The sequence below is a fragment of the Hippocampus comes genome, unplaced genomic scaffold (genome assembly GCF_001891065.2).
Source record: "Hippocampus comes isolate QL1 unplaced genomic scaffold, H_comes_QL1_v1.1 scaffold120, whole genome shotgun sequence".
NCBI lineage: Eukaryota > Metazoa > Chordata > Actinopteri > Syngnathiformes > Syngnathidae > Hippocampus > Hippocampus comes.
The window spans coordinates 418,645-441,548 of NW_017805781.1; the positions used below are offsets into that span (position 1 = coordinate 418,645).

General features: G+C 40.0%; 1 protein-coding gene across 2 annotated transcripts in view; it reads left to right on the plus strand.

The window, feature by feature from the left end:
• abcc3 (ATP-binding cassette, sub-family C (CFTR/MRP), member 3) overlaps nt 1–22,904 on the plus strand; it is a 58,089-nt gene that overhangs the window by 8,755 nt on the left and 26,430 nt on the right. Inside the window, exons 2-16 of one of the 2 annotated variants that reach the window (XM_019884893.1) lie at nt 2,713–2,889; nt 3,458–3,583; nt 5,949–6,086; nt 10,982–11,107; nt 12,798–12,859; nt 13,315–13,446; nt 15,908–16,153; nt 17,149–17,326; nt 17,429–17,590; nt 18,242–18,334; nt 18,540–18,743; nt 21,716–21,862; nt 22,076–22,163; nt 22,433–22,499; nt 22,587–22,713. In XM_019884893.1, coding sequence (XP_019740452.1) covers nt 2,713–2,889; nt 3,458–3,583; nt 5,949–6,086; nt 10,982–11,107; nt 12,798–12,859; nt 13,315–13,446; nt 15,908–16,153; nt 17,149–17,326; nt 17,429–17,590; nt 18,242–18,334; nt 18,540–18,743; nt 21,716–21,862; nt 22,076–22,163; nt 22,433–22,499; nt 22,587–22,713 — 2,073 coding nt within the window. Of the gene's footprint in view, nt 1–2,712; nt 2,890–3,457; nt 3,584–5,948; nt 6,087–10,981; nt 11,108–12,797; nt 12,860–13,314; nt 13,447–15,907; nt 16,154–17,148; nt 17,327–17,428; nt 17,591–18,241; nt 18,335–18,539; nt 18,744–21,715; nt 21,863–22,075; nt 22,500–22,586; nt 22,732–22,904 lie in introns of those variants that run through there. The other variant, XR_002170014.1, reaches the window with a different exon arrangement.

Here is a 22,904-nt window from a genome sequence, read left to right on the forward strand (position 1 = left end):
ATTTATATTTATTGATGTACTTTTTGTTCTTCTACTTCTCCCTTTCATAATTTTGCTGCTGTAAATTGGGAATTTCTCTATTGTGAGACAAATAAAGTTTTTTTTATCTTATTTTATATATTAGAGGCCATAAATAAACTGAAGCAAGGTGTATCGTAGACCAGCCAACTTGTGCAGATCAGGTTTCGGGAGAACTCTGTATTTGTTTGTGAAAGGTGTTGGAGTTGCCCTACCTAGACCCTTTATGGGTAGTTGTATTTGAGAGGGAGTTATATGGACACAGCTGGATATGCTGGAAGAAGTTTTTTTTTTCCTCTTACACACTGTTGCGCGTTTGAAGCAGAATTGAAACTGAAAGGGAAGAAGCAAAATGCAGAACTGTGAAGGGTTTGGTGGGAAATTTTTTCATCTCGTGCATTTTTTTTTTTTTTGTCGTCTTTGTGAAATTGTGTCACACAAGCTCAGCAAGACGAGAGAGCTTTTTTTTTTTACAGTATATAGCACATTTCACAAGGTAACTGAGTGTGCTTTATACAATTACAAATACAACATTTAATGAAAGAATATAAAGTTGCTTTCTAAAAATACTCAAAGAACGTTAAAAGAGTAAAAGTACAGTGCAAGAAAAAACAACAGAAAATGGATTTTAAAATGCTTTAAAAGGCCTCAGTCACAGGTATAGGTGGAAAAGCATACTGTTTTTGAGACAGAGATATGCCTAAAAAAAATCTTAACCTGTCCATTTGTGTTTACCGTATTTTCCGCACTATAAGGCGCACCGAAAAGTCTTCCATTTTCTTAAAAGCTCACGGCGCGCCTTAAAATCCGGCGCGCCTTGTGTATGGTCATTACGGTAATATGTCGACCCCAAGATGGCTCCTTCCTGGAGACATGCTTACAATGTTATAACTTGCTGTTGGTTCAGTGAACTGTGTCGCTGCTTTATTAAATAAGTTTTTGTTGCAGCTCCGAAAAAAAGGAGAGCTGTGGTTTTGTTTTTTTTTTTTTTTAAAACGCACACTTTATCAATGGTTTTCACAGTCTCAACAAATACAGGTACGTCTTTGTCCGTCTCCGTGCCTTCTCTTCTTCCGTTCGACTCGAGAGACGTTCATGACCGCCTCGAAAAACGTAAATTAACTTCAATGAAACTACGGAAATTGAAAATAATGCATCAAAACAGAAAATCAAGCGAGGAAATCACAAAATAAATTCTATAGCCCCAATACAGAATTTATTTTGTGATTTTCTCATTTGTGAATACAGTACACAACAAAGGAATAAATAACAAACACTTCTGAGACAGTCCAGTCTCCTACATGTTACTGACATCTGATCATTCTGTTGCAGCTAAATAGAGTCTTTCGAACTGTAACAAAGCACTTTCCAGAACATTTGAAATACTACGTCCAGGAAATCAGAATATTGATCCTTATAGAAGCATCTGATTATGAGGCGCACTGTCGGCTTTTGAGAAAATTAAATGCCCTTAGGTGCCACCTTACAGTGTGGAAAATACAATAAGGTGATTTGTAGCTTCGACACTCTGCTTCTTACAATTGATGCTGTGAAAGAATTTCAACTATAGAACAGTGAAAATGAAAACTGCAGCAGAGGAAGCTTTCATCCTTGTTCATAATGAGTCGTGGTCCGTGGAGGAATTATTAAAAAAAAAACAAAAAAGAACACGTGTAACAATACGTTTACTTAACTAGTGAAAGAGATTCTACTGCAGTATCCTTATGAAGCGCAGTTCTCGAAGCAGGACCAATGTAGTCGTACTATACACACTGGGCTAATTCTACTCATGCTTTTTTTTTTTGTCGGTGTTGTACTATCTGTAAAGAAGAAGAAAAAAAAACATGATAATGTGAGAAAAAGAAACTCAATACCCACTGGCTGGAATGATAACCTATCAGTCCATTCATGCCTGAGTCGATGGCAGCGGTGATATATGGAAAGTGAGTGGTGACCGCCAGCTGTGTTTATCTTAGTTCTGTCTGTGGGTGGGCCCGTCTGTATGTTTGGAGGGATCCACGATAACCAGGACTCACTACGATTCATTTGGAGTTTTCCTTTCCCTCCGGATGTTTGCTTCCATTGTTATTGTTAGAAAATGTGAGTTTCACGCAAATATGTTTGAACAATGTGCTATTATTGTTATTATTATGATTTTTTTTTTTTTAATCGTCTTGATTCATTTCAGATTCAGAGAAGCCCAATAAGCTGTCTCGAATTTTGGAATACATTGCATGCCAAATTATTTTGCTTTTGATATTGATCTCTTATTTTGCTAAATAGCGAATGCAAATGTCAGGCAGAATTATTTTGAAATCTTCAACCAGTAGCATGATTGGAAAAACCTTGAAATTATGACAGTTTTTTTTTTTTTGAACAAAAATTAAATCAAAGAATCAAAATCGCGTTGGGACAGCAATGCATTTTTTTTTTCATGTGGGATTCATTCAGAAACATTCCAATTATACTCTTAATGATTGATGAATCCCAAATTATTTGCAAGTATTTAACAAACTAAATGTAATTTGCCTACTAATTTAGAAAACTTTCCCAAAAAATTCTTTGAGATTTAATTCTTCAAATTGATATAGCCATATCAATGTCTAATGTTGGTGTAACTGTGCTATCGTGTGAGAGAAGATTTGCTGGGCCATGATCTGCCATCTTGTTCTTTTTTTTTGCCCGTTTCTGCAGGTAGCCAATCAGACGCTTCACACGGATCAGCCCGACCTCCCTGTGTGTTTCCAGCTCACTGTCTTATCGTGGCTGCCCTGCATTTACCTATGGGCTGTCTCCCCTATCTACCTTTTTTACCTAAAGAAGAACAACAGAGGCTACATCATGATGTCCATGAAGAACCGATTCAAAACGGTGAGACACCCGAAATGCCCCATAGGATAGGAAGGGCTACAAGATTTCATCAATATCCTACTTACCAGTCCTGCCATCAGGGCATCTCAACAGTTGTGTTGGGAGACTCTGACGTACAATCGTCCTTTACAATCAAGCGATCTGTGGCCTCATCTGTGGGAACATGATCTCGCTTCATGCTCCCCATGCAGCCACCGACGGTCTTTAAAGCATCGGCTGCAAGGAACGCTGTCAACTATCATTTTTACAGTGTTCTCGTGCATCACTGCGGTGTAAGCCGACTGACTATAATACATGTGGCAGCAACAAACAGAAAAAAAAACAACAATTCATTTTGTTTGTTGTTTGCCATTGTTTACTCATCCTGACTAATTCAAAGCTCTGAAAAGCTACCCACTTTCGAGTAACATTGTAATGGCAGTCCTTGTTACAGGATAAATCCAGACACTCTTTAACTGTCGCATCAGTTAAAAAAAACAAAAAAAACCTCACCCTTTCTCTTTTCCTGCTGTAATCATTTCTGTTATTTTTGTCTCTTTTCTCCCCTTACGCTGGCCACCGCTGTCAGGTGTTTGGCTTCCTGTTATGGGTTGTTTGCTGGGCAGATCTCTTCTACACGTTCCATGAAACGCAGCAGGGAATCAGTCAGCCGCCTATTTTCTTTATCACCCCGCTTGTGCTCGGCATGACCATGGTAAGAAAACACCGCAGTCTGCTCATTGAAACACATCCACGTGAGTGCTCACGAAACTCGTTTTCGAAAGATATTTTCTAGTAAGACACGTTTATTGAGAACTCAGTTGCCGTGGAATCAAAGCAAACTACGCAAACACATTTTGGACAAACAAAGACAGATGAAGAGGATTCAATGAATAGATCAATGTCAGATGAGTCAGTGAGGGAGTACATTGTACAAAAACCCGTGCACAAAACACATTTGAGTGAACTACTTGACACGAATGAAATTTTTTGGCACCTGAGTCCAAATCTTTGGTTTTAAGTGTCTGCCGTGTCCAGAGCCAATGTATTGAGAACAAAAAAGAGCGTGCATCAGATTTTTCTCAAATTAATTTAGAAATATACATACATCAATGTGTTGTTTTATTTATATGGAGCATTCCACCAAATCAATGCCAATTCCTATTTGTAACACTCGCAAAATCAACTCAAAATTCTGTATTTTTCCACTCTTTTTTGAACAAACTTTATTTGATAATTCCTATATTGCACATTTCACTGTGTATTTGTTCATCTTAAAAACTTTTTATCATGTCAGTTTTTTTGTACTGCAACTCTGAGTGGGCTTGTAGCATAAAATTAGAAAATGCAAGCATTATAGACATGACATTCATGCTAATTGAATGTTAACTTTAAACGCAATATATATCAACTTGCAGGACGCTTTATAAAATTTGATTTTCCTGTACCGTATTTTCCGCATTACAAGGCGCACCTAAAAGCATTCAATTTTCTCAAAAGATGACAGTGCATCTTATAATCTCATGGGCCTTATATCTGGATCAATATTCTGATTTCTTGGACTTAGTATTTTAAATGATCTGTAAAGCGCTTTGTAACAGCTGCAGCGGTTGTGAAAGCTCTATATAAATAAAGCTGGATTGTATTGTATTGTATTCCCTTAGCGTAGCTCCATCTAGTGGATGCGTAACGCAACCACAGCCACTATGGTAGCTTCTAACCTATGCGCAGTATAATGCGGTGCGCCCTATATATGAAAACAGTGGCCATTCATTGAAGGTGCGCCCGATACTCCGAAGCGCATTATATATGGAAAATAAGGTATTATAATATGTATGGTAACTTCTATTTTAAGTTATGTCGTTTAGAAGTGTCACAATCGCTAACCTGTCTGTCGCACTCAACCCTTTGACGATGCAGTTTAGTGATTAGGCTTCTTTATACCAGGCAAGGCAGACTTATTTAGGAGCATCTCTTGGCTTGTTTCTCTCTCCCGACAAGCTTCGAAGACAAACCCACCGCTCTGTCTCTGCCCGCAGCAGAGCTGTGGCGCAGAGGAAGAGAAGTGTCTATGGGTGTGTGCGTGTCACACTAACTCCATCTGTACAAAAAAAAAAAACCAAACAAACAAAAAAAAAAGCTTTCAGCTTCATAACATTTAAAAGCACCCATACGTGAATACATAATTTTCTCTTGTTGCATTTGACTATCAGAAAGTGTAGATACAGTTAATGAACAAATGACTTCCGGTATACCCTGATCAAATGCTGAGTGAAACATTATAGTTGGAACTGAGTCATGTCAAGAATAATTAAAAATTATTCGAATCAATAATAAAACATTGGCTCTGTAGGAAATTTAGAAAGAATATGTATCGTTTTGTACATAAACATTTCTGTTAAAGTGAAAATAAGATTATGTTTTTTTTCAATGACTATCTCTTAACATGACATATTACAGTGTTTTAAACTCATGTTTTTGGCTACAAATGTCTGAGAGTGCAGGAATTTACTGCCTCAATGCAATTGTTGTTTGATATTCTGTAATTGGTTCCTAAGTGTCCTCCTTTTATCGAAAACAGTATCATTTTATATGCAGTCCTGCCAAGTTACAGTGCCTTTAACTAACCCTTCAGTGGAAAACCATGACCTGAATAGCTGAAATTCTTCCACTATTAGTCTGTTATTTTTTGTTTGCTGTAAACTGTCATGATTTCCTCTCATAAGTATGCCAGTGTTTTTTAGCTAATATGACATTGATCAGCGATTTTGAGTAAAACCACACCCGGATCCAAAAAAAAAGCCGGATCAGGCTGTTTACCCAAAATGAACTTGTCGAAAGCTGTCATAGTAGGTCATACAAAAATTATGGAAAAAAAAAAAAAAGAAGAAAAAAAAACAGCCCGAGCAGCGCATCTAACCCAGTCAGTCAGTGCGTTAAGTGACAGGAGCAGGCAGCAGTGGTTTACCTCACATGCCCTCAAATGCTCTGTCTCAGCTGAACTCAAGTCAGCCTCCCCTCCTCCCACACGATTCCTTTCTGCTCCCACAATGTTATATTCTCCTGCCTTTCTCTCTCAGCTCCTGGCCACATTTTTGATCCAGTTTGAGAGGTTACGTGGGGTTCAGTCCTCAGGGGTTCTCTTCATCTTCTGGTTCCTGTCTGTGCTGTGTGCCATTGTGCCTTTCCGCTCCAAGATCCTCCAAGCATCCAGCAAGGTGAGAATTATGCCTTTGACCTCAGTCACGGCTCTCATCTCAGTACTTCACCACCCACATACATTCTTATCCCAAAATTCCATGTCCTCATCATTTCAACCTCTGTGTCACTTGTGGGTCACACCATATTCAGGCTTTGTGAACAATATCATGCAGTGAAAATATGTACAGTAGTGCTTTGGAGCCAATTAAACTGTTTGAGGCAGGCACACACATGTAGATTTTCCAAAAAGCCAAATGAGCTAGTGCAGGACATTAGGAAGTTCTAAACTGAGATGAATACTAATTAATAAAGAAATATTAGGGCAAAAAAAGACAAGTTGAGACAAGTTTTTAGGCGATAAAGTCATAATTTTAAGTTAACGTCCAGATTCCCACTGGAACTTTAATGCAACAGCTGCTATTGTTCTCTGGTGAAGCAATTAAAATGAATAACAACCATTCAAAAGGAACATAAAAAAAAAAAAATACAAACATATCACATGCTGTTAAGTCGGCTGATGTCTGTTCTAAATTTGGGCACATCCTGATGGTATCAGTTTAGTGCTCCGTGTGAAAAGAGTGGCTTGCCAAGTAATGGCTTGGGTCAGAGAAATCTTTGTCGGTACAAATTTGCCGCCTCTAAATTGCTGTTTAGTCAATCAGAAGCATGAATAAGCAACTGCAACTGCCAAATAGTTATATTTGGTCCCTCAATAAAGCGAGAGATCACACACAGTGTAAATAAGGGCAGAGATACACAGTGTAAATAAGGGCAGTTTCGAATTTGTACCTCATCTGTCTGCCATGCATATAATGAACACGAGTAAGGCAATGTTCTGACATGTTCTTCCCTCAAATATCGACACTCTTATGTACCGTTTTTCCGCACTATAAGGCGCACCTAAAAACATGAAATTGTCTCAAAAGCTGCCAGTGCACGTTACAATCCGATGTGCCTTATAAATAGATCAATGTTCAAATTTCTTGGACGTGGTATTTTAAATGTTAGTGGAAAGTGTTTTGTTCCAGCTGCAGCGGTTGTGAAGGCTCTATATAAGTAAAGCTGTCTTGTATTTCATTGTTTTCCCTTTAGCGTGGCTCCATATAGTGGATGTGGAACACAACCGCAGCTGGGGCTCTGTCTAAATAACGATGTATTATATTCCTTCTAGCGCAGGGGCGTCAAACTAATTTTTGTCGTGGGCCACATCGTAGTTACGATTTCTCTTGGAGGGCCGTTATGACTGGAGCCTTTCCCAGCTGTGTTTGAGCAGTAGGCGGAGTCCACCCCGAACTGGCTGCCGGCCCATTGCAGGACACACAGACGGACAACCATTCCTTCGCATTCACAATTACACCGAGGGACAATTTAGAGCAGGGGTCACCAACCTTTTTGAGAGTGAGAGCTACTTCATGTGTACTGATTGTGTGATGGGCTACCAAATTGATACACGTCTGAAATAACATCAGTACTATTTACATTTAATATTACAATGTGTTATTTTTAATACTTAATGATTTATTAAGTTGGTGACCCCTGATTTAGAGTGTTCCATGAACCTGCCCTACATGTTTTTTGGAATATGGGAGGAAACCGGAGTACCCGGAGAAAACCCACGCAGGCACAGGGAGAACATGCGAACGCCTCACAGGACAACTGGAGCCGGAATCCAACCCTGCACCTCTGCACTGTGAGGCGGACGTGCTAATCGGTCGAGTACTGTGCCGCCTCTATCCTAATATATATTATATTAACCCTTTCATATACCCTGTAACCTGATAACATGATCAGCTGTCCACTGTCGTAACCGCTGTCCCTGAAAGGGTTAATAATAACTATAGAAATAATAACAATAATGATTTTTTTGTAACAGCTTCAATTTTAGTGCCCTGAAAAAAATAACCACTTTCACCCAGGCCATCTTAGATTGCTCTGCTGGCCAACTGTCTGATGTGGAAGGTATTCTCGTAGTTTGGGGGCGTTGGACTGGACCAGTGAAATTTCCCAGTTCCGACATAGTATCACAAGAATAACAAAAACTCAACTTTGTTTTTTCGCCTTGGCTAGGAGCTTAGTGGATGTTTGACACGGGTCAGCCCAGGCCACAGCTAAGCGGAGAGGGAAGAGGGAATACTAGGCTTGTTGTTTCTAGAGTACTTATCGCACCTCTCGTGCTGCACAGCACACCGACAGAGCAGCAATTTATTGCAAATAATACCTCGGGCAGGCAAGAAGGCCTAAGAAGCATACATGAGTGTGTATGCAATCTTAACAGAACAGCATTGAACATAATGTGTACTCATAACGACAACATGACTGTGAGTTTAAAAGAAAGCTCTATTTTGACCATCCATGTGAATGGACAGAGTCTATATCTGCATACACTGTATCACAACTACTACAAAGCATCCTTAGTCCTTATTAGAGAATTAATCGATTCATCGACAATCGATCATCAAATTAACAGACAACTATTCTGAAAATGTGTTTATCGCTTGCTGTTTTTTTAGCTACTACCGTATTTTCCACACTGAAAGGTGCACCTAAAAGCCTTCCATTTTCTTAAAAGCTCACAGCAAACCTTAAAATCCTTGCGTCCGGTAATGCGGCGCGCCCAATGTATGAAAAAAATTACAAAATAGGCCATTCATTGAAGGTGCGCCTCATAATCCAGTGCGCCTTTTAGTGTGGAAAATACGGTAATTGTCTAAATTATCTGATTTCCACCTCTCAAAATAAATAGACATTTGCAAATATCGGCTTTTGCTTTGAAAAACAAACCCGTAATTGGAACATAATCAATTGATGGAAACATTAAAAATCAGTATAATCTATTACATGAATAATTATTTGCAATCACAGTATGGATAACCTGTAATTGACAAGTAAAATGAACATGAAGCCCAAAGTTGTCGCCCCTTGCGTCCATCGGTACCCAAAAAGTAGCTCTCGGTTTCAAAAATGCTGCTGAGTACATCACTCCTTGACATGTGATTTTGCTTTGTTGTTGATTATTTGGTTTTGTTTAATCATCAATCGGCACCAAATAAGCAATAATAATCGTTCAATAGACAGTAATCAGGAAAAAAATTGTAGTAGAGGACATTTTAATGTAAAATATCTATGTGTGTGTGTGTGTGTGTGTGTGTGTGTGTGTGTGTGTATATATATATATATATATATATATATATATTTTATCTGATTATTCTATTAATCAATGGATTCATCAATAGAATAATTAATTCTAAAAATAGTCAAGGCTGACACCACAAAATTTTGGGGTATTTTTGAAAAATCACTCATGCTTCTTTATTTGGCTAACTACCAAGGAGGGAAAACTTTTAAGTGAGTTGCCAGAGCATACAGTATATCGTCCCAGCCCAGTACCACAATAGAAAAGATACCGTACATGTATTGGTCAAAGACACTGCCAAGAATCATAGCATGCAAGTGTAACAAGGGCTTGCGTCTGTTTTATAATAGTTGGAGGTGATGAAGCACTCCGGTATGGACAATGGGGCTCTCTTTGGACCAGTGAGGGTATGCTAGATTCGATTCACTGGAGCCAATGATGCTGACATTGAGGGAGGGGTAGCATGGGCAAAGAAACCAGACAACAATTGTAGAAAGAAACAGTAATCTTTTTATATCAACCAAAAATACATAACAGCAAAATTGTCATGAAAACACTGTGAAAAAAGTAAAGAAATCCAACTTAGTCTCAACCTCTTAATTGGTCTTTCCTTTAAAAGAAAAATAATCGGTGATCACCTTTCTCAACACCGGTGTGAGTTTGTCTTTTCTTTTTTTTTCAATCTGAATTAAATAACTAAACACAAAATGTTCTTGTCAGCTCTTGATGTACAAAGCAAATTCCTCTAAACATCAACAATACTAGTAATAACAAAAAGGTTTGTCAAATACAATATATATTCTTAGGTTGGCTCGCCACCACCACTGTACCCCTTCTGCAACACTTTCCGAAGTCAGGGCACCGTAATGGAATCCACTCCACTGGAGGCACGCTAATCCCAGCGTTGTCCTCAGTCAGAACTCCGGAAAAAAAAAAAGACCCGGCCAGAAGGACGTTGAGTGAGACTTTGATGTCGTTATACGGTCGGCAAAATCCCGGCGGTGCGGAAAGCTAACAGCTACGTTAGCCAGGAACAGTGATCAAGGTTGCGTAGAATGACTCTCTCGTTCTCCCGAAACACCTCTCTAACAATAACCGAAGAACACGTCCGTTCGCGTTCAGGCCCCGTCAGAAAAGAGAGCGAGATAGGTTGCGCTGCAAGCTCTTGACGTCACGGAGGTGAAAAACGGTACCTCTCATTCGCTGACACCTAATTAGTATTCTGTGCCCTAATTCGCTAGGGCCACGGCAATAGTCGGTTCTGTTTAACCACTTTTAACGACGCCACTCTCTTAAACAACATAGATTATGTTTATGTATACATACATTTTTTAACTTCTGAATGAACCTACGATCTTTCAATTGATTATGTGTACTTCCCATTGCCTTATGTCATAGTCCGGGTTACACAAGTGTTTTTGAAGTAAATCTTAGACTAAAAAAGCTTGCATTCAACAAATTGTACTTCTTTTCCCTGAAAGGAAATGAGAGTAATTCATGTGCCAGCCTGTTGTTTGCGCCTTTAAGAATGCCATTAATTGCTTTAGTGACAGCCTTTCAGGTGATAATACGCGAGGTAATTTGTAACCAAGTGTCATTAAATATTTGGAGTCACGTTAATGGTTGTTAGATCTCTTGTGATTGAAAGGGCAGCATTGTTAGCTGTGAATAAAAGACCTTGGAAACCGCTCTACCGGAGCCCCCTTGACAAAGGCATTTCCTGACCTGACTCATCCTTACATCTGTCATTGTGCTTCTATCCTTTTCTTCAAATCTCAGGTTGAAGTCACCGACAAGCTGCGCTTCACCACTTTCTACTTCTACTTTGGCTTGGTGGTCTTGGAGCTGATCCTGTGCTGCTTCAATGAGAAACCGCCGCTCTTTTCCAGCGTTGACACAGACCCCGTGAGTCATCCCGCATCGTCTACTTTGAAATCTACCCGTGCTCTGCATGTTAGAACATGATTGTCTTGAAGGTCTAAAACATTCAAGGCCCAGAATGGTATGAAAATGATTTTTCTTTTTTTTTTTTTGCTTGGTAGAACGAGTCTCACACACAAACGCTGGCGGTTACCGAGCAATCAGACTCAAGCATACAGCCTAGATATCAAAGCAGCTGCTTCAGGAGAGCTCTGACTGTCATTGGGCGGCCATGCCAGAACCCCAGACTTTAATGTGATTGAGCATCTCTGGAGAGATCTAAAAATGGCTCTGCAACAACATGCCCCGTCCAACCTTATAGGTTGAGAGGTGCTGCTCAGTGGAATGGGTGAAACTGCCCAAAAATAAGTTCACCAGGCTTAAATTCCGAAAGACTTGGGGCTGCATCAACAAGGCATTGCGCAAAAGAAGCAAATAATTCTGCACATGTGATTTATTTATTGATTTTTACTTAACCCATTCATGCAATCTACAACCTGATATTATGGTAAGCTGTCCACTGTAGTAACCGCTGTAACCCGAAAGGGTTAATAAACATTAAAAGACAAATTTGTTTACAGAATTTTGACATAAAAAGTAATTTCTTCAGTTTTGATAATTACTAACATAACAAAATGTGGAACCCATTAGTGACTGAATACGTTCCAGATGTCTTGTGTGGTAGTGTGTAGTTCTCTAGTTAGCCGTGAGAAAAATTTATTGGGGAAAAAAAAAATGCAACCGTTCTAACAAACACTTTAGCATTCCGGAACAAGATATGAAGATACACCCCACATACATAGTAGTAGTAAGTGAAAAAAAAAAAAATAAGCGCACGTGCAAATGTTACCTTACTGTGTTGGATGATATTATACTCCACAGTCTTCACTTTGATGCAACTTTTGGTTTTCTTGTTGCCCTAAATCTCCTCTTGAAGACATCTGTTCCGCTATTGTAGAAAACAGCCACATGCACAAATGAAGAACAGAAGACCTTTCTCAACCCTCCCACCCTCCAGCCTCCCCACCCCAATGTTGTTTGTTACATCCGTCTTTCATACTGATGCAAGCAGATTCCAGCAATAGTATTCTGAAGTTGAAAATGATCCCCCCCACCCCCACAAATTGAGGTGACCAAAGCCATGTATAGTTGAGGCTAAACTATACTGGGCAGTAAATCAGGTGCAATTATGTGATTTCCCCAAGTCAATCAGGAAAGAAATTAGTGATGATGTTGATGATACCAAACATCATGGCTGGGCTATCAGTTGAGTTTGGGCGAAAGGCAGGGTAAAAAAAAAAATCACAGATGCAGAATACAACTTATTCAGCATCGATTTAACCCTTTCAGGGGCAGCGTTTACTACAGTGGACAGCTGATCTTGTTGTCAGGTTACAGGGTGCATGTAAGGGTTACTATAAAATATGTTAGGATAGAGACGGCACAGTACTCGACTGATTAGCACGTCCGCCTCACCATGCAGAGGTGCAGGGTTGGATTCCGGCTCCGGTCGGGTTAAATGTTCAAAGTCTTTTACTTCAGTGATTTATATGCTCTTTGTTAAAAAAACCCAAACAAAACAAAACACCAAAAAAATACAGACAAAATAAAAAACAAAACGTTTGTGGTTATTTCACTCCCTTGTTTCCGTTTTTTTTTTTTTTTTTCTGCCCAGAATGTATGCCCTGAATCCACAGCTGGTTTTCTATCAACCATGACGTTTTGGTGGTTCACAAGGTTGGTCTCTACTGTTTAATCCGAATGTTAACAAACACCCAATGTTGCATAATATGACAAGAAACAGTATACACACACACACACACACACACATCATATATATATCATTTATTTAATTCTTTATTTTATTTTTGTTTCTCCGAAGTAATGACGTTAGTTGGGATTTCACTTGTCCAAGCATTGTAGCTTCTTTGTTTCCAGTCTCCCTTTGTATTGGACATTATATCAATCCAATTTCCAATGAAATCTGAGCCTGGAGTACAGAAATGGTGATTAGTGAGTTCCAGGAAACTCGATTTAAGCATTAGGAGAAGTAGCTCCGAACAAAATAAGCCGGGGGGGGGGGGGGGCGATCCGCTGTAATTTGTGTGTTACAATGAAAGAAAAATGTAAAGATACGGTAGAAATAAGTGGCTGAATTTTTCTCACACCAAATTCTGTTCTTCTTTTCACAGTATGGCCGTGAAAGGATACAAACTGCCCCTTGAGGCCAAGGACCTCTGGTCTCTGAACCTGCGTGACAGCTCCAAGGTGCTGGTGCCAAAACTCCTCATAGAGTGGGAAAAGGAGCAAGCCAAAGCCAAGAGGTACTTTCCAAATTCACCAAATATTTTGAGGTACTTTCCAAATTCACCAAATATTTGGAGGTACTTGTGTATCCACTTTTTTTTTTTTTTTTTTTAAATTAATTTAAGCAATGGGCGGCATGGTGGTCGACTGGTTTAGCACGCCACAATGCACACGTTCAGGGTTCCATTCCGGCTCTGGCCTTCCTGTGTGGAGTTTGGATGTTCTCCCAATGCCTGCGTGGGTCTTTTCTGGGTACTGCGGTTTCCTCCCACATTCCAAAAACATGTATGGCAGGTTAATGGAACACTCTAAATTGTCCCTAGGTGTGAGTGTGAGCGCAGATGATTGTTCGTCTGTATGTGCCTTGTGACAACCATTTCAGGGTGCACCCGCATACTGCCCGAAGACAGCTGGGATAGGCTCTCGCACGCCAGCGGCCCTTGTGAGGATAAGCGAATTGGAAAATGGATGGATGGATGGATGGATGGATGGATGGATGGATGGATGGATGGATGGAAGTTAAGCAATGTAAATTTGGAGATTCTGAATGATTCATGGTCTTACTGGAGCCAATCACAAGTCATGCTATAACACTTGTGACAAACTTCTTTCCACTCTGCATTTCCTTGATTCCGGGTCATTTCAGAGCAATTAGTGCTGGCCTCTCCTAGAGCAATTTTTCAGGCATGCTGTTCCAGGTTTTCACTATAATATTCCAGAGGATGGACAGATACTTACAATTGCCAGGCATTCTAGATGAGTTAACTCAAACTATTCCCAAATTATTGAGGTGATAGTCTGCCCTTTATCCAACTTGTTAAACAAGGAGTTTCTACTCCATAATCATACTCTAGGCACACGCATTCTTTGAATGTGTAAGCTGGGTGTGATTCAAAAGAATGAGAATCAGAATAGCTGTATTGTCATTGTACGACAAGGTGCAACAAAACGGAATATACAGCAGTCATAACCTTTGTTGCCAAATATCCAGGAGGTTGCCTTCTCCACAAAGGTCCGGTACAAACACGCAAGGATTTTTTTTTAAATCTTAAAAGATTAATTTTTTTATCTGTGCCAAACTCCAACTACAAAGAGAGAAAAGGAGGCGTTGTACAGTTGTGGTCATGTTTTTTTTATTAAGCCCCCCCAAAAGCTGTTTTAAATTGTAAAGAAAATACCTATTGTCACATGAATAAGATAACTCTCTGGCTCTTTGTTTTTTTTTTTGTTTTTTTTTTAACCAAAGTCGTTTTTTTGCAGGAAATGACTCTCAGTCGTCCAATGCAGATGTCCCCTCAAAGAGCCAATCAAAATCAGATTTTGGCAAAAAAAAAAAGAATTCGGCAATTTTGTTATTAGCGTGACGATATGTCTCCGTTAAGTGATTAGCAAAAATAATGTTGCAGATAAAAAGACAAAACAAAGCTATTTTGCCTGAGATCAGCAATATTCCAATTTTTTAAATCAAGATCAGCATACAAATTAACCCTTTCTTCCACATTGTAACCTGATAACATGATAAGCTGTCCACTGTCGTAACCGCTGTCCCTGAAAGGGTTGAATCATGTAAAATTCACATTAAAAACACGAATACTGTCAATTCATACCTACAAGTGCATTTTAAAATCTTCAGCATGATACAGAATCTTGAAAGTGACTGAAAAGTACTTTTGTGTGACTTATGTGAAGCTTAACCCTTTCAGGGACAGCTGTTACTACAGTGGACAACTTCATGGTATCAGGTTACACGTTGTCATTATTGTATTCTCACACTCTGGCCTCCATCCAGTTGCTTCCTTTCTTTGTGTTGCAAATCTGCTATGAGTTTCACTGCTTTAGAAAGCATTTAAGTTGCGGTCATCAAACCTGTTGGGTGGGTAGCTGGATTTCATCACGCTTGTCCTGCAGTTGTCATGGAGATATCATCGAGCTCTGAAATGGATACTGACTCCAATAATGCTCAGTTTATCTTCCCTGTGCCCAAAATGTAGTGCACTGTGGGATTTTGCCTACAGGTATTTTTTTTTGTCAGACCGTGTCACAGTATCTGTTGAGGTCTGGACGCTCATTGGTGAACTACAACTCGGCCTGCAGTTAACCACAGATGCCAGTATATTCTCTCCCAGCTTGTCATGTTTTTCTAACATTCTCATTAAGGTCTGACATGTTTTTGATGTCTTGTCAAGGCTCTCGAAGGAGTCCTTTGGGGCACGTTTGTGGCCTCAGCTGGCTTGAAAAAAAAGCTCCCCTACTCAAGCCGGCTTTATACGACCTCCCGAGACCGTCTTGTAAATTGTCAGTACCGCGACACACTGAATGAATGCAACAAAACGGCTAGCATAACCCTAAGCTTGCTTTGACACCCGTAACAAACGTGGCAAAACGGGACAAAACGCAGATCAAACATGCGTCAAGTCCCGAAATGTAACCCTTACTTTTACCAGCTGCTATTTCCAATGAACAATGTACTCTTTCCAGTAAACAGAATCCATCCAATGACGTTGTCTACTCCAAGCCTCCACCATCCACCAGCAACCACATAGGAGGGGAAAGCGGAACTAGCCCAGAAGAGGCTGAAGTGCTGCTGTCTACTCGCAAAGTTGTACCCCGCCAGCCATCGTTTTTATGTTCGCTCATCAAAGCCTTTGGACCTTACTTCCTGATTGGTTCAGCTTACAAGCTTCTGCAGGATATCATCACGTTTGTTAACCCTCAGCTGCTCAGGTGAATAGAATTGACCTTCAAGTGAATCCTCGGACCTTTGTAATTTTGTATTTGAAAAGTCATCTATTTGCAGGCTTTTCGTTCTATTTGCTATTTTTGCGCTCAGGCCAAAGCAATAAAAGTATTACCTGGGCGGGGGGCAGGTGTTAATCACGAACAGATTTTTATTTTTGGCATGGCTTGGCCCCGAACCTACTTGAAGGACAGGGGAACCTTGTACTCTGCTAATGCTCCAGTGCTGTCCAATTTCAAGCAGGATCTCAATTTCCCAACAATCTTTTTAAAATTGCAATATTTGTGACTCACAACACAATATTCCCACACTCACTTTTTGTGGGCTAACCTTATTTAAGATTAAGAGGCAACGTTAAAAGGGTTAAAAGAAAAAATCACAAGCGGCTCTGCTTCTCTTTGAAAAAGAAAATACCGGTTAAGTATGTTGAATGATTCTGTCAGGTTCAACAACAAACAGAATAATGTTTAGTATCCCAGAAATGCTGACACGGACAAAATGCGAAAACAAAAAATTTTTATTCTCAAAAACGCGAAACCGACAAAGTCTGAAACAGAATCACCACCAAAAAAAGCATGGAAGTAAGGGAACAAGAACGACTATGACGAGATCGAGAGATCTAGAAGAACAACACTTGAGCACCAGCAGCAACAAGGTCAATAATCCGACAAGCAGCAGCCATCTTGTCAGTCCTTCAATACGTGACTAACGATGATTGGCAGCAGGTGTGCACACTGAAGGGAAAGCCCTCGTCTGCCGCCTGCTGACACAAGAACCGGATCATGACAGATTCATTGCCAATTTATTTGAAAGTCATGCGGTGTACTTTGAATCCTTGGAGTTTTCAGTCAATCAATCAATCAAACTGTTTCTGCACAGCTCTTTTCTTACATAAAATGCAACTCAGCGCTTCACATGAGTTAAAATCAGTGTTCAGGAAAACCTCCATTTTGTTGAGTATACATATTTGCCTTTCTTACAGAATGTTGATATCCTTTACGAAGCAAAAAGGTGTCCCTGACTGGTGGGGTTACTCGCTGGCCTTCCTCATGTTCTTCACAGCTTTTTTGCAAACGCTCATCCTCCACCAACACTTTCAGTATTGTTTTGTCACTGGTATGCATGTACGCACAGCTCTCATTGGGGCTATCTACCGAAAGGTAAATACTCACACATTTACTATGTCTTCGATTTGTGCAGGAATTTTTGTGACAATGCATTTTTTTTAAATTTATTTTTTTGTCTTTGTCTGTCATCTGCAGTCGTTGGTGATAACGAACGCTGCCAAACGCTCATCTACGGTGGGAGAGGTGGTTAACTTGATGTCCGTGGATGCTCAGAGGTTCATGGACCTCACCACCTTCCTCAACATGCTGTGGTCTGCCCCTCTTCAGATTATGCTTGCACTATACTTTCTCTGGCAGGTACTTGAAGAAATAGTGTGGTTTGTGCAGTATCTTTACAGTGTTGTTTTGTTTTTATTAAAATCTACCCATCAATCCATCCATTAATAATATTGATTGCTCTGATCAATTAATTTTGATTGATTTATTTTTAAATCGGGACGTTCGATATCCCTTTTTTTCCAGAGCGATAGCAGGTCCAGTACTCAACTGTTGACTACCCACCGATACTAAGTAATTGAGACCACAAGTGCTTCTGATACATAGCATTTCTATTAAAACATTGACAGATTATTTATTTCTGACAAAATGCTCAACAGTCACTCAGCAATTCCAAAATAAAACAAAAACAACTCACTCTGAATTTAGGATTCATTTGTATTAAATTAAAAATTAACAAAATTGCAAAGTGTCACTATAGCCGCAGGCGTGCTGGCACTTATCCTAGCTGTTTTTGGGCCGGATGGTCTATACACCCGGAACTGGTCACCCGCCAATGGCAGTAGTTATTTAAATAATACAAAAGGTATCCTCAAACATCAATAGTAAAACTGGAGAACGTGATAATTGTGCATAGCTGTATCAAGTATTTGAATATAAATACAATATCACTTTGTTTGCGCCAATGCTTATGTTGCTTGTGTGATTTATTCTAAGTGACTTTGCTTCCAGAATCTGGGCCCCTCAGTTCTGGCTGGAGTCGCTGTGATGATCCTGCTAATTCCATTCAATGCTGTTATAGCCGTGAAGAATCGTGCCTACCAGGTATTGACCGGCAGTTATTTTCTAACTTTTTGACATGTAATTCTGCTGTTGTACTTTTCTTAACGCATCCTTACACGGACATATTGAATTATCACCACGTGTTTATCATCCACAATACACACAAAAAAAATTTCATCAATTAGCATCTAGTCGTTTTCTGATCATATTTTCGCAGGCTCATTTTGCATTTGTATTTGTCTCCCAGGTGGAGCAGATGCAGCACAAAGATAGCCGTATTAAACTCATGAATGAGATCCTTAACGGCATCAAAGTGCTGAAGCTGTACGCGTGGGAGAACTCCTTCAAGGAAAAGGTGTTGGCCATCCGGCAGAAGGAGCTCAATGTGCTTAAGAAGGCGGCCTATTTGGGAGCATTGTCGACCATGGCTTGGACCAGTGCGCCTTTTTTGGTATGCTTTTTCTTTAGAGGTTGTAAGCTGTTCTTTTTCTGAGGCTTGCTGAAACACTGAGCTAATTGGCACATGACTCAATTAAAATTGCTTTGTTGACAGACTTGTTGAACGTAAAATCAGAGTCCTTCAAACTGAACTTATACTTGAACACGCCAAATAAATACTGTACAGTGGTACCTCTACTTATGAAATTAATGTGTTCTGGAAGAAATTTCTTGAGTAGAACATTTTGGAAGTAGAGACGCGTTTCCACGTTAATGCCCTAATCCAGGGGTCGGGAACCTATGGCTTGCAAGCCATATATGGCTCTTTTGATGATTGCATTTGGCTCGCAGATAAAAAAACAAATATTCTCGTTCGTTTATTCATGCATCCATCGATCAATTTCTTTACTGCTTATTTACTGTTTGGGCGGCAGTTGGCTCCAGGAGCCATTTTGATTGGATGATACTGGCCAACGTTGCTGTTGCTGTGGAAACAGGGATACGCCCCCTTTTGAATCAACCCGCTCGGCCATTAGCTCAAAGCTAATCTTTAGCGAATAAGATGGCGAAAAGAAAAAAAGATGATGAGTTTGGTAGACTTCAGGACGAATGGACAGAAGGATTCGCCTTTGTGGAGAGAACGGGTTCTGCGGTGTGTCTGATTTGCAAAGACAAAATACCATCGATGAAACGGTCGAATGCAGAGCGGCACTTTGACACGCCCCATGCTACGTTCGCATCAAAACACTGTGCGAGAGACAGCCGAAAGGAAGCGTGCAAGCTACTGAGCAGTGTGCAAGCTAGCCAGCAGTAACTTCGCGCATGGACCCGGCAAGATGACTTTCATTCCGATAGTTTTGCTGGATTTTTAGCAATCCTGAGGAACGGAAAACCATTCACATTAATGGTGTGTATTATCACAAAATTATTTTAAAAAATACATTCAGAGGCTTATTATACTGACAGTTTGTTGAAATCACTTTTAAAATAGTTTTGCTTTTATGGCTTTCTTAGTCAAAAAGGTTCCCGACCCCTGCCCTAATCCATTCTAAGACCCCCAAAATTCAGACATAAATGTTTGGTCAAGCATAAAATGTCAAAAACAAAGAGTAAAGAATAAAAATGATGGTCATTTAACTTTTAACTGCATCATCATCGTTTTTTGCCCTCTTTAGTTCATGTTGCATTCAGGAAACTCGGAGCTGTGAGTAGCAGCCCAAACTGTATTTTTACCTTTCGTGTCTTGAATTTTCTTTCGTAACAAGAGGCAATATTTTCCTGTTGAGGCATTTCGTAACGTGAAAATTTCATTTGAAGAGACGTTGTTAAGTAGAGGTACCACTGTATATTGCACTTTGCAACATGACCAGATAGCTTAATTTTGACACCGAAATGAATACATAAAAATGATTTGATACTCAAACAATAATTTGGAAAACTATCGCCTCATGGCTTGAAATTTCATATTTAACCCTTTCAGGGACAGTGGTTACTACAGTGGACAGCTTATCATGTTATCCATCCATCAGGTTACGGGGTGCATGAAAGGGTTAACTTGAAAATAATGAGAATAATTCCCAACCACAGATTTAACCATAAACTCAATGAAATCCCGAAGTAAAAGACTTAAATTCGAAAAAGTGCAATCCTGTGTTTGATAGACGTCCGGCTCGTATTCTGTTTTAACAGTTCATCTTCATCCAGACACCATCTGTTTGAGTAGATCTTTCAAACAAAAGGACATCAAAACAGGTCTTGCGTTCATTTGTATAAACAAACAGGCACGTTATCTAACAACTCAACTCTTTTTGCAGTCCCGCAATGTTTTAAATAAGTTAATATTTACTCAGGGCAGCTCAGGGGAGAAGTATGTTGTTCGCGTCACAGTCGTTAAGTTCTGAGTTCAAATCTTGCCTCTTCCTTCCTCTCGTTTACCAGAAACATGCATGTTAAGTGCATTTGAACACTCGAAAGTTTCCATTGGTGCAAATGAGAGTGTGAATAGTTGTCTTATTTATTCAGTATGTGCCCTGCGATTGAATGGGGACCAGTTCAGGCCATACAGAGCCGTTACCCTACTCAACACAAGCAATGTAGAAAATCGTGTAGAGGCGCGTTTTCCATGTAAATGCCCTAATCCGTTCCAAGCCCCCCGCCCCCTCATAAAATTCAGACCTAAATGTTTTCTAAAGCATAAAAATGCATCAAAATATGTAACAGATACATGTTACAATTATATTATTGCACAATAAATGAGAGTTGTGCACAATGAAAAACAAAGAATAGAGTCAAGAAAAGAAATGGTCATTTAACTTTTAACTGCATCCTCATTGTTTTTTTGCCCTCTTTAGTTCATATTCTCTTTCAGAAGTGTTTTTTGCCTGCTGTTTTGTAAAGAACTGAGCAAAGGACGTCTGCTTTTGTCGGCTTTTAACAATACTTCGATATTGTCCAAGGCAAACAGCATAGTGAGCGATCGCCCGACTGGTGAACACTTTTTCTGGGTGGTTCACATTTTTGTCAAACTATTGGAACGCCTCATGGCCCGAGTGGCGAATGACGAGGTCACTGCATAGCCACATCGATCTATTTATCTTTCTACACACACAGACACATACGGTAGAGGTCCCTCTTAGCCAATGGGATGCCAGGGTGATGCTCCGTAATAGCCAATGGCAGAGCAGCTATAAGTATGTTGCGTTCAGGAAACTCGGAGCTGCGAGTAGCAGACCATACTGTTTTTTTTTACCTTTCGTATCTTGAATTTTCTTTTGTAACAAGAGGCAATATTTTCCTGTTGAGGCGTTTCATAACTTGAAAATTTCGTATGAAGAGATCTTCATAAGTCAAGGTACCACTGTATTTCCTATTTAAATAATTATCGATCACCAGCTGTTGAAGATCAGATTATTTTGAGTGAGAGTTGTGTTTCTGTCGACAGTAAACTGTTGTTTCTCACCAGTCCATTTGTTGATGTGTCCTCAGGTTGCACTGACAACATTTGCTGTGTATGTGACGGTGGATGAGAACAACATCCTGGATGCGGAGAAGGCCTTTGTGTCACTCTCTCTGTTTAATATTCTGCGTTTCCCTCTCAACATGCTCCCTCAAGTCATAAGCAGCCTCGTACAGGTGGGCCTTTTGCTTCTCTTAGCCTCTTTGTCTCTCTGCCTGCGTCGGCGGGGCGCTTAGGGCGCGAGAGCAATTCTGTTTGTGTTTGTGGTTATTTAAAACAAGTCATTTTTGCATAATTCAGGTCATAAGAGCAAAAAAAACAAACAAAACCAGACTTCCTTGATCACCAGTTTCAGTTTACACTGAACCCGTGTTTATTCTGCATTGCAGACAAGCGTCTCCCTGAAGCGAATCCAGAGTTTCTTGAGTCATGATGAGCTGGATCCAAATTCAGTGGACAGAAAGAACACCGCGTCAGGCAAGAGCAAACACAGTACACGTGTCGTCGTTTCATGCCTGCGCACTTCACAGATGAGTCATGCCTTCGAATATATGCATCGTCACTGTAACTCATCAACTCGTGGAAGATTGCAGGTTGTCCGCATGCGTGTCGAGTCACTATTTCCTGCTTGTAACTTTCACCCGGTGACTTTGGGTGTGAAGAGGCTATTGATGTTTGCGAAATTATGAGTCATCCGCCAATTTGTCGCCGCTCAAAATATGTCTGCATCATGTTTTGCTTGATAGATTTTTCAGTCACTGTTGTTGATGGGAAATTCGCCTGGGCCAAAGAGGATTCTCCTGTGTTGCACGAGTATGTCTTGCCAAGTTACATACACGCTTGTCTTCTTTTCGTTCATAAGCAGAGAGAGGTCATTTCTATTGACTTTGTTCTTTCAAGCATCAACGTGTTGGTGCCTCACGGCTCCCTGCTGGCAGTGGTTGGCCATGTTGGCTGTGGGAAGTCCTCGCTAATTTCTGCCCTGCTGGGTGAAATGGAGAAACTTGAAGGAGATATTTCCATTCGGGTATGCCTGCACTCAGTATCTTGTTTGACATGCAAACAAGGAGCAGTTAATCTTGTTTTTCCACCATTGATGCTAACATTTTTGCAGTACAAATTAACATAACATGATGAACTGTCCACTGTAGTAACCGCTGTCCCTGAAAGGGTTCATAACAAGAATCATGAACGTTTGGGAATTTTTTTTTTTTTTTT